At 44.0% G+C, this 12,023-nt stretch overlaps 1 protein-coding gene and 1 long non-coding RNA gene across 3 annotated transcripts in view; one reads left to right on the plus strand and one right to left on the minus strand.

Moving 5' to 3' along the window:
* The window catches only part of chrnb1 (cholinergic receptor, nicotinic, beta 1 (muscle)), a 33,194-nt gene extending 25,052 nt beyond the window's left edge, over positions 1-8,142 (minus strand). The window contains exons 1-3 of one of the 2 annotated variants that reach the window (XM_062516578.1): positions 7,980-8,142; positions 5,514-5,647; positions 205-249 (exon numbers count right to left, since the gene is read on the minus strand). In XM_062516578.1, the coding sequence (XP_062372562.1) occupies positions 205-249; positions 5,514-5,647; positions 7,980-8,040 (240 nt within the window). In that variant the 5' untranslated portion in view covers positions 8,041-8,142. Of the gene's footprint in view, positions 1-204; positions 250-5,513; positions 5,648-7,483; positions 7,616-7,979 lie in introns of those variants that run through there. The other variant, XM_062516579.1, reaches the window with a different exon arrangement.
* On the plus strand, positions 6,968-10,855 carry LOC134060009 (uncharacterized). Its single transcript, XR_009935116.1, has 3 exons — positions 6,968-7,100; positions 7,172-7,320; positions 10,482-10,855. It is a non-coding gene; the product is annotated as an uncharacterized LOC134060009 (long non-coding RNA).
* The last annotated feature ends 1,168 nt before the right edge of the window (positions 10,856-12,023 follow it).

Raw genomic sequence — 12,023 nt, forward strand, 5'->3', positions numbered from 1 at the left:
TAATGTACCATTTATTCCAGATTGATTGGGTCAGGTGGAGCTTGAAAATTCCCAAATTCCAAAGTAGGGGATGACAGAAGAAGTTTAAGAACCACTGCCTTAAAGGGAATCTTGAGGTAGCTAGCGCCATTCACATTAGCTGTATGTGATGGGATGATCACGTGATGGGTTTTTCCAGAAGTAATGAACATAATGTAAACTTACCAAGTTCATGATGACAATTGTGTTCATCTCCTCATCTTTCATGTTCTGTATAACAAACACGCACACACACATAAACACATACACACACACACACACACACACACACACACACACACACACACACACACACACACACACACATACACACACACACACAGAGAGACACAGAGAGAGAGAGAGACACAGTAATGAGGAAAGTGCAAATATTTTTGTACATACCAGCTTAAAGCAACATAATAATTCTGTTTGTGAAATTCTGTTTGTGATATTCATTCATATTTGCAAACTGGAGATTAACACCAGTGCAAAACATTACCATTTTGTTTATTATTTATCTGCTTCCCTGTATAGCCTGTGAGCAGAGAATGCGTGTACTTACTAAGTACTTACTGCTTGTATTAATTAATACCAGTTTGTGCCTCTAAATACTATGTAGGCAAAATAGCATATGACAGAGGAGGACATGAATACATTGGCTTTGGGTCTTAATCAGAAATGAGGTCAGGTCATATTTCTGTGTTACACTAACCACAGAGAATGCAACACACTGTCTCTACCAGTTAACTGTGCATAATGAAATTTGCAAAATAGTATTAATTATGTACCAATACATACAGCGGGAATACTATCCGAAGCACTGTTCTGTTCAAAACAATTCACCCGTAAATTCAAAATGATTACACAGATTAGGGTTTGGTTTCGGCTACTGGTACTGAGAGCTATTCGTGTTTATCTGTAAAATGAGAGCCCTGTGTCTTGCTCACAATAGACATCTCTGAACACATTTACATGTTGCAAATGGCAGGCTGTCAAGTACATTCATTCTGTTTATGTTGACTTAGCAGATGGCTTTATACAAAGCGACTTACAACAATGCTAAACTAAAGCAACAATAATCTATTCCCAAAGGAGTAATTACATTAGGCCTTTGCCACTCAAATCAGAGGCATCCAAATGGCAACAGAACAGATACAGACACTATAACTGCATCTGATGATGCTGTAAAGTAAACAAACACCACTACACTTTTATCTGATGAGGTGGCATCAGGAATCTCGTGTGGGTTAAGTGAGGGGCAGACTAGGCTGGCATGCAACAGGTGGCACAGGCTCCGAGAAGACAGTGGGGGGAGGGGGGGCCATTGTGAGCCATTTTGAGAAGGCTACTCTCTCATGTGGATGCAATGGAATGGGAATGTGTTTGGAATTCGTTTTCTTATGTATGAAACTGTGAATGTGTGTATGTGTGTGTGTGTGTGTGTGTGTGTGTGTGTGTGTGTGTGTGTGTGTTTGTGTGTGTGTGTGTGTGTGTGTGAGAGAGAGAGAGAGAGAGAAAGAGACTGTGTGTGGGTAAGTTTATTGGTGTTGGATTGGTGTGAGATAATGAGGTTTTTGGCATGTATACTGTAACTTTGTACAGACGTGTAAGTGTGTGTCTGTGTGTGTGTGTGTGTGTGTGTGAGAGAGAGAGAGTTAGTGTGTGTATTTGTGTGTGTTTGTGTGTGTGTGTGTGTGACGATGTGCCGCCTCAGCAGCACATCACACTATTATTTTGGAGTTTTGTTTAATTATTGATGTGTTTAATGTCAATGTCCTGTATTATTTGCCTCGTGTTCATGTTATTGGGTACGTTCCTTGGCGCGCGAGGAAATTGCTTAATGTGTGAGCATGGTTGGGGTTGATGTAAGCTAGGGTAAATGTGTGTGATGTTTGTGACTGATGTAGATGTCCGCCAGGTAGGGGCGGTGTGCCCTTTTATGGGTGTTTAGACTTCGCCGGTGTTGGCGGAAGTAATTAATTGATTGGCCATTTAAATGCTAGCTTTCCTCTGTGTAGGGGTTCGTTTTTGCGAAGTGCTTTGAGATGCGCGGTAAGAGGCTGCTGTGAGCCTTGCGTGTAGGTCTGCTTATGAGACCTGAACTTTAGTGTTTGTTAAATGTTTGTTTGTCAATCTTTTTTCATCTCACGTCGGGTGCGACCGATCGGAACCATGGACTACATTTTGATTATGTTTTCACGTTGTAAATAAAAACACCGTGGGCCCTCTTAAACCTGCTGTCTCGGCCTGATTCCTCCTACACCACTTGGCTATCTTACCACATTTGGTGGCAGCGGTGGGATCCAGTGGCCGTGGAGAAAATACCATCGAAATCGGTTGAGCTTCAGGTGAGGGTAGCCTATTATTTTTTCCGTCGTTTCGTTGCGTAAGTTATTTTTCCTTTTGGTGACCATGGATGGCGGTATCAAGAGAGCAGCCGCAGCCGAATACCTGTGGCAATGGCTACACTTGGAGGACGACCGGGAAGAAGCAACTCCTATCCTCGGGGAGGCTCTGGGAGGTAATTTCTCTGAGCTTTGGCCTTGCTGGCGGGAGCTACACCCGGCGGGGTCGCTGCTGGAGGCCCGTTTTGAGTCTACAGGGCCCATAGAGGGCCATACATTGGCTTCAGATGCTATCGGGGTCTACCTCGATGGTGCGGAGCCTATTGAGGTTCCAGACCTTCTGTTCGGGACTACTGCAGAGGACCAACTCGGCGACATGGCGGTGGAACAGGTGTCGGGGAACACCCCGTCAATGGCACCTAAACCTCCGCAGAGAGTTAAGCGGAAAAGGCGCATTTCAAGCAAGCGGCGACGGAGGAGACGCAAGCATTCTCCTTCAAAATCGGCGAAGCCGTTTGACGAAGTAAGGGCTCCTTTGGCATCCCAAAGAAATGTGGGGCTGCTAAATCTTCGAATTCCGCTTCAGACAATATTCCCATCTTCTAATGGACTATTGGACTCTGGTTTTGTTCCCATTGCTAGAATCGTAAGCCATGCTCGAAACGTAGGCTAGGCTATATGATGTGTATTCAATGGCGTGTTTATTTCTGTGTATGTGGTCTACTTTGTACCTTCCTGTCCATTTTTAAGTGTACCTGCTACCCCGGATTTTGCCTGTCCGAGGCGGGCCAATATTTCCTGATTGGGCTTAGCTTTTCTTTAGGACTTCCGCGCTTCTAGTGCGGGAGGTTGTGTGACTGCGGCGTCTTAGGGACGCTTGGTCATAAGGTGGGGGGTATGTGACGATGTGCCGCCTCAGCAGCACATCACACTATTATTTTGGAGTTTTGTTTAATTATTGATGTGTTTAATGTCAATGTCCTGTATTATTTGCCTCGTGTTCATGTTATTGGGTACGTTCCTTGGCGCGCGAGGAAATTGCTTAATGTGTGAGCATGGTTGGGGTTGATGTAAGCTAGGGTAAATGTGTGTGATGTTTGTGACTGATGTAGATGTCCGCCAGGTAGGGGCGGTGTGCCCTTTTATGGGTGTTTAGACTTCGCCGGTGTTGGCGGAAGTAATTAATTGATTGGCCATTTAAATGCTAGCTTTCCTCTGTGTAGGGGTTCGTTTTTGCGAAGTGCTTTGAGATGCGCGGTAAGAGGCTGCTGTGAGCCTTGCGTGTAGGTCTGCTTATGAGACCTGAACTTTAGTGTTTGTTAAATGTTTGTTTGTCAATCTTTTTTCATCTCACGTCGGGTGCGACCGATCGGAACCATGGACTACATTTTGATTATGTTTTCACGTTGTAAATAAAAACACCGTGGGCCCTCTTAAACCTGCTGTCTCGGCCTGATTCCTCCTACACCACTTGGCTATCTTACCACAGTGTGTGTGTGTGTGTGTGTGTGTGTGTGTGTGTATATCTGAGTGTGTGTGTGTGTGTGTGTGTGTGTGTGTGTGTGTGTGTGTATGCATGTGTATGAACGTGTGTGTGTGTGTGTGTGTGTGTGTGTGTGTGTGTGTACGTGTAGTGAAAAGAGGGTTGGGGCTGAGCACTGAGTGATTGTTTAACCAGGGCACTGCCACGCCTGGCTATTTAAAACCAGTTCAGGAATGCAAGCAGGACAGCTGGCTTGGTCCCCCGGCCCAGCAGAGAAATGACGCCCTGCTCTGGGAAGAACAGAGGAGACAACACACACACACACACACACACACACACACACACACACACACACACACACGCTCATACACATACACACACACACACACCCACACACACACTCAGAGAAATGACGCCCAGATCTAAGGAAAACAGAGACAGTCCTTTAAAACAAATGCTCAGTGCAAACACACAGCAGTGTTGAGGTTGAGGTGGAGGTGAGGGTGGGCAGAGTTGCCAATAGCTGAACATTATAGGCGTGCGGAACCTGACTTGGTGACGGAACACAGAATGGATCTGATTTCAAAAGGGTTCCGCTTCCGCTTCCAGAACGCTGGCAGACTAGAACCCATGTGACTTCCTCTGTAATGTAGACGTGACCTTGATCGGAGTTTACTGTCGGTGTGTGTGTGTGTGTGTGTGTGTGTGTGTGTGTGTGTGTGTGTGTGTGTGTGTCTGTGTGTGTGTCTGTGTGTGCAAGCATATAAGCGTATGTGCATTAGTTACTTGGAACTTAAAGGAGAGTGACAAGGATACTTTGACCTGGTGCGAGCCAGCGTGTATGTGTGTAAGCGTATGTGTGTGTGTGTGTGTGTGTGTGTGTGTGTGTGTGTGTGTGTGTGTGTGTGTGTGTGTGTGTGTGTGTGTGTGTGTGTGTGTGTGTAGGAGAGAGTGGAAAGTGACACTGCCACACTAATTTCAGACGTGTATTCCTGGCATATACAGCACATCCGGTAGATTAATGCCTCCCAGCCTGACTGAGTCAGAAGTCAAGTCAACAGTCATCGAGCGAGCGCCTTCCCGCTTAGAATTATCAGAAAATGAAGGAGGGCAGTGGAAGCTACTAAACTGCCACACACACACACACACACACACACACACACACACACACACATAGAGAAAACCCAAGAGGGTCTGAACAAGTGTAATTTGGAGAAACATTATTTACAAGAGATAGTATGACACACAGAATTTAGAAAGTCGCTGTTTTTTACATTTAATGAGGATTCCTAGAGAACTATACTGTAGCTCTGAATTCAGAAAATAACACTTGCTCAGAGGAAATCATTAAATGATCATATCTCATTAAAATGTTTATTCCGAGTCACTAAGTCCTAAGCATGCATACAGTATGTACCACCAATAGTGTTAGATGCATATGCAGCTCAGTATGTGTATGTGTGTGTGTGTGTGTGTGTGTATGCGTGCGTGCGTGTGTGAGTGTGGATGTGTGTGCGTGTGTCTGTGTGCACACGTGTCATTGTACATTGTAGAATGAATAGAATTGATAGAATCAATCACTACCTGGATCGTGATCAACTTGACACGCGTGCCTGCGTGTGTGTTTGTGCGTGTGTGTGTGTGTGTGCATGCTGGGCTCATACCAAGGCAACGAATGATCCTAGAACCATGCCGATCCGAACCACCACCTTCTGATCCGGTCGCTCTGCTGGCCGCACCTTGAGGTTGTACCCCGTAAAGACCTGCTTCATCAGGGTATTCTCCGCCTCAGAAGCCCCTGTTGGTGGAACACACAGACTTACTGTAAACCCAATTCACACCAAAGATTCCCCGACGCGACGTGACTGAGTTGCAGCAGTGTGAATTAGAAGTTGCACGTAGTTGCAAGCCGCCGCAAGCCGTCGCAGAGCATTAAACACGTTGAGTCGAGGTCGCAAGTTTTTTTTTTTTTTTAAGTATATTTTTTGGGCTTTTATGCCTGTAATGATAGGATAGTGAAGAGAGTCAGGAAGTGAATGGGAGAGAGCACTGGGGTGGGATCCGGAAAGGACCACGGGGCGGGAATCGAACCCGGGTCGCCGGCGTGCGGTGCAGGTGCCCCAGGCAGTCGCTCCACTGCCGGGGCCTACAGTCGCAAGGTTTTAGAACGTCGCGGCTCGTCTCGTCGGGAATCTTTGGTCTGAACCCTACTTTAGACTTAGACTTAGAAAACTTGAATGTCCCCGAAAGGCAATTTGTTTTGCAGTATAGGCATGTTTGTTAACACATAATCCACAACACAAACATTGAACCAGGCATCTAATCACATACTGTAAACACACATCAATACATAGAATACAGTAAAAACAAAATGAACATTGCACTTCCCTAAGGCCTGATGTCATAAGTAAATACAACTACAAACCAAAAACTACTGCACATTCTACTTCATCAGTTCATGTCTCCTTACTTGTGCTTCTTGCAAATGACTATTACAGTAAATGCAGAGGTGGACATTCCAGGTTCAGAAAGTGAAAGTCCTGCCAAGTATTTAATCCAACCGTTTAGTGAACCAGCTCACGCAATTAGCAGCCAGTTAGATCAAATCACTAGTGTTATCCCACGTGTTAAGTACACTGATACAAAACATATATGGCAGGACTTTTACTTTCTGTCCACCTCTGATTAAATGCATTAAATGAAGCTTGCATCGACTTCACATTGTTTTTTGTTTGTTTTGTTTTGTTTTGTTTTGTTTTTGTAGTCAAATAAAGATGGTTGCTTTTTTGATTTTGTTTCATGGTGAGTTATGTGATCAAGTGAAGGCCAGGTCAGGTGAACACATTTCACCATTGGTCCACACAGGCTATGCAATATGTTGTTGACCATCACCTAAAAATCTCCTTGTCAGTCTTAAAGAATTGCCCTCTATTGTTTTGTTTACTGCGCACCAACAGGTAACCATGTAATATGTTGTTACCTGGTTACTCATTTCAATCATGGTTTGCTGATTGGGTGAGATTTCTGTTTGGACCCACCCTGGACATCACACTTAGAGAAAGTTAATTTGGTAGTCATGTAGTACATGTTCTACTTAGATCTATCTGGCAGCTATAACTCAAACGCTATCTGAATGAGGTCTACAACGTCAGTCAGTTTGGAGAGCATAGGTTCCAAGAAGCGGGTGGAATGAGGCCTTGAATGTGCAGAGAAGGGTGCCACAGCATTGACGCCATTATTCTCCTGTCTGGGTAACGGATATTTTTATGCATAACTCCTGTTTTTCTGCTTCCGGAAGGTTAAGAGCATTTATAACCGGCAGGTCTGGCGGTGTCACATTTATCAAGTCTCACCAGCGCGGCGGCCCTCCGGGATCCCAGCTCTGACAAGAACAAATGACAGCGATCACCTCGTGCGCCACCTCCATTAGCAACGACTGGAACAGCCGGTAACGGCGCATCAACATTTCAGGTGCCTCTTCCCTTTGGACTAACCGAGGTTACGTGCCAACCTAACTGGTAATGTGTGCCTCCTAGGCGCACTTAAAATGTAACTCTACTTCTAAGAAAAGGGTGATGCGCAAACCAAGATTGACTAAATGAATGTTTTCAAAATAACCAACGTTGAAAGGTACCTAAAGGTATGCCTGTCGCTTCTTCCTGTTAAGAATTCTCCCAACACGGCAAACTAAATGAGGCCTTACGGAGATGCGCCATCTGCCACGGTTTCACCGGAGTTCTCCCGTAGTCTCCCCACAAGAAGTAACAAGTAATTACCGTCATTAACCTTTCACAGACGTTTTTAAATTACCTCCGCGTTCCGACGTGCAATGTAGCAGCTCTGTTTGTGTCACTGTTTCTAGGCGCTTTTAAAAGAAGGGAAAAACAGACTACACTGTTCCAAACATATTTTGGAATGTGAGTTAGTAGCCTATCTCAACTTAAATTACTCAGGCCTAATGACACACATTCCATCCTCGTTCTGACTCTAACGCAAGAGTCAAAACACTCAGATAATAAAGTTTTACTTATCGTTTTTCAACAGTCTATGGAGACACTGTCAGTTTAATGAAACTGTTAGCAAAGCAAGACAAGGCTTCGGTTCCGTTATGCACTTTGTTGACAACTTACCTCCAAGACAACAGAGACCACACAAGAAGCAGACGACGAGGAATACATCCGACGCCTTCATGACGACCCACAAATCTTTCGATTTTACTCCACAAAAACGTGTATTTTGTGATGGTCCGCTGTGTGTTAAAGCTTATAGTATTGTTTAGAGTCAAATGGTACGCTACCGATCATCCGCGAGAGGCCACGGCTCCTGCTGTGCGCTCGGGTTACAGTCTCGCGGGTGGACAGATGGAGAGAGGTCGGCGCGCGCCTCGCGCAGACGGGACAAATGTCTGCCGTCAGCTGCGGAGATAATGTCAAACTTTTGTGTGGAAAACATAGAACTCGTTTTTATTCGGGAGACATAATAATAAAAATCAACGTCGCCTTCTAACAGTCAGTGAGTGGCTTGCCATAAATGTAAACCACGGCAAGTCTAAACGCTAGGGTGATATTAAATTACAGGGATTTATGAGTGGGCGTCAGAGTTTTCCTCGCTGTGAATTCAAGAGTATTGATTATCACCAGACGTTGAAAATGAGCAAGTTTGTGAATAGCCTGTCAATGGCAATGTATTGAAGCAAGTAGCCTACTAATTCAGCCTGTTAACCATTAATAATGTCTACCTGTCAAATTTTCAATTGACACCAATTTGGATGTTCTTTGTTTTTAAATTATTTAGCAGTTGTACCTGCCTAATTCAGATGTGTAGGTCTATCAATTAAAAAGCAATATACTGCATAGGTGTATAAAAATAAGTTGTTTTACAAAACACATATTTGAAGTTGTTTTATTGGTTTGTAGTTGATATTTTTCATGATATGTTTGTGTATTTTGAGAGAATGTGTATTCATTTTTACTAAAGAGTGTGCTTGTTCTACTAAATTGTGCTTTCATTTGATGTTTTTGTCAAATAAATGCAGGATTTAGTCAAATAAGTGCACAAATAAGTCAAAAGAGGGCACTGTACAATAAAAAATAAGCTCGCAATTTATGAAATTTGGCACACAATCTACAAATATGAGTGCAGAAACTGGTAAATGAGCACATATTCTTTGGAATCCATAAAAAGTCTTGCAATGACACCTTCCGGGCTCATATAGGTTTGGAGTTCTGCCAGGTTCATGATGTGACGAGTGTTTTGGACTTGGAGCCCACCAGTGCAGTGCAGTGCTTTCCAAATGCCCTCACTAAGAGTTATTAATACAAATTATTCATGGCTATCTCAAAAATTAAAGTAAAATATGACTGGAGTTTTTTTTTTTTTTAAAGCTGTGATTTATGCCGATGCTGAAGTCCTCCGACTCGTTTTAGGACTTTGGACAGAGGAGGGCGGACACAGGCTAAATTGCTGCTGCTCACATACGCTGTCACTGTCAAAATAAAGTTGCAAGGAAAACGTCCACACATAATGAGGAGCTCTGGCAGATATTCAATCGCATATACACGGTCTGAGGCTGTGCTGGAGCCGAGACTCATTGCTGGAGGGTTTGACGAGCTGAGTCTGAGGGCATAGGCTACTGCAGTGGTTCTCAAAGTGGGGTCCATGACCCATAGCCAAGGGGTCCGTGAAATAATTTGCTTGAATTTCTAAAGTTAACATTTTAAAAAGATGATGCTCTTTTCACAAGCAAATTGTGTCTATTTGGTCCTACCCACATTAATTTGGGATAGTGGACCCGGCCACAACTTCAGAGAATACGAATGGTAAACTGTTACGGTTACAAGGGGGTCCTCGGAAAATGTTATCCCCTAAAAGGGGTCCTGTGGAACCAAAAACATTGAGAACCCCTGGGCTACTGCATCAGCATCAGCATCTGAACCTACCCCTCTCTCTCTCCACCCACGCCAAAGGATGCTCCTCCATGCTGTCTGATGGATTTATGCTTTGTGCCTTCATTGGCATTATTCGCCATCGTCTGGGCTCATTTGATTATAGTTATAGAAAACTAACCATGAAAAATTAACGTGACAGTTTTCAAACCTACTGTAACTCCTGTTCTGCGCTTCTGTGGACATTCATGCAGAATACTCCCAGTTTATTGTATTAATTACTGAATGTGTGACAGCAACATAAGTCTTGGTCTGATTATTTGAGTCATTTCTGGAATACGGAGAGAATAATGAAGTCATTTAGGCTCTTGTGTAAGGTTACAATAGCAGAACAGATAAGAAGAATAAGAAGACAAATAAACAAACAAACACACAAAAGACCAGCCTCTTTTTTTACAATCATACAAATATATTAGTTTTATTCAATAATATCTAATAATATGTCTCCCTCAGACTGTGTAAGTTATTATAGAAATAAATACTGATCATATTTCAAATGCAGAGGCAGGGAGCTTGGAGGAATAGTTTGTAAGAGTAGATACTAAATATTGATTAGGAGTCACTTTTTTATTTTTATGTGTCCAGTAAATGTTGGTGCATGCATGTTTTTTTCTCCTTCCGACTTTCCGTAGCTCCATCCGTCTTTCTGTCTGATGTCTGTTTTTATTCCATCCTTGTCTTCCCCAGCTGCACGTCTTGTCGTCGTCGTCGTTGTGTTTTCTCCTTCAGATGGTGTTCAGGTGGCCCTAGATGGCGACTGACCCGTGTGAGGGAGAGAGAACCCGGGTCGGGGTGCCAGGTCCGGGCCAGATCAGAGCCGCATGTAGACCAGACCCAGGCCCAAAGTCAGCTGCCATAAGGGTGTTGCTATGTAGGTGTATGACACGATGAAGCAAGCCCTGTCTCATGTCCCGGGTGGAGATTTAAGTCCCGTTTGCTTTTTTTTTTTCTCTTTTTTTTTAAATCAGTGGTACAAAAATAGTGTCATTGTGGCTTCGGCTGGAAGACTGCTTTGTCCTTTCTTTGTCCGCAAGACAAGACAAATAAAAGGGTGCTGTGGAGATTCTCTCTCTTGTTGTTGTTTTTGGAAGACTTTGTTACAATAACTTGGATCATCCATGCAGTACAAAAAGTTGAGGGGGCTGCCTATACAAAGTCGACCCCTTGCCATAGAGTATATCACACACATGGTTATAGGTGTGTGTTTGTGTGTGAGTGAGTGAGTGTGTGTGTGTGTGTGTGTGTGTGTGTGTGTGTGTGTGTGTGTGTGTTTGTGTGTGAATGTTTGTGTGTGTGTGTCTTTGTTTGTGTCTGTACGCATGTGTGTCTGTGCAGTCCACAAATCTGCAGGAGATCCTAGGAGGTTCACAGGTATTTGACTCCCATACCCCACCCCCCTCCCCTCCATTGCTGAAAAATGGTTCAGTCTGCCTTTTGATTGACAGCCCTTAGATTTGAGATGCCAATGGAGAGAATAGCCCCACTGGTACCAGCCACTGGCCCAAGTTTCTGTAGTCTGTTTGTTTGTTTGTTTTGTTTTGTTTTCATTTGTTTAATGATTCCCCCCAACCCCCAAAATTGTCCCCAGTATGATCCTCATGTTCAAACTTGCATTGATGGCCAGAAAATCACAGCATTTTTGACACCTCTCTGATAAGAGTAGCTGTGTGATCCCTTTTTGGGAGAGCTGGTAGCCTTGTCCCACCCTTAACCAAGCCCCCGCTCCCCTCCCCTCCCCTCCGCTCCGCTCCCACCCCACACAGTCTAATGCTCCAGTGCAAATAAACTGACATAATGGGGAAACAGCCTTAACACAAAACATGGACTCAGCAGTCAAGTCTCCATTGTGCAGCCCTTCACAACAGTCACAGTGGCCTCCAACAGTTGGCGACAGATGAGCCCCATGACATAAGGCAACCATCAACAACCGACTCACCCACCTGCCTGCCCACCCCCTCCCAGCATAAGACAGCACATGGCCCTTTCATTATTATTATTATTATTATTATTATTAATAAAGACAGAGGAGCTGTGTAGCTAGTGGCTACACTGTCTTTAATTGGATAACCTCTTGGCCAGCACCTCTGCTTGGCTGTGCATTCTCCCTCCTTGCTTTTTCAATATACAGTATACTTTACTTTCTCAATATATATACTTTTTCAATATATACTTATTCAATATATACTTTTTTTTAACATGGCCAACCACCAGAGCAGTCACACAGCAGCA

This window comes from Sardina pilchardus, chromosome 16, assembly GCF_963854185.1.
Source record: "Sardina pilchardus chromosome 16, fSarPil1.1, whole genome shotgun sequence".
In the NCBI taxonomy this organism is placed as follows: Eukaryota; Metazoa; Chordata; class Actinopteri; order Clupeiformes; family Clupeidae; genus Sardina; species Sardina pilchardus.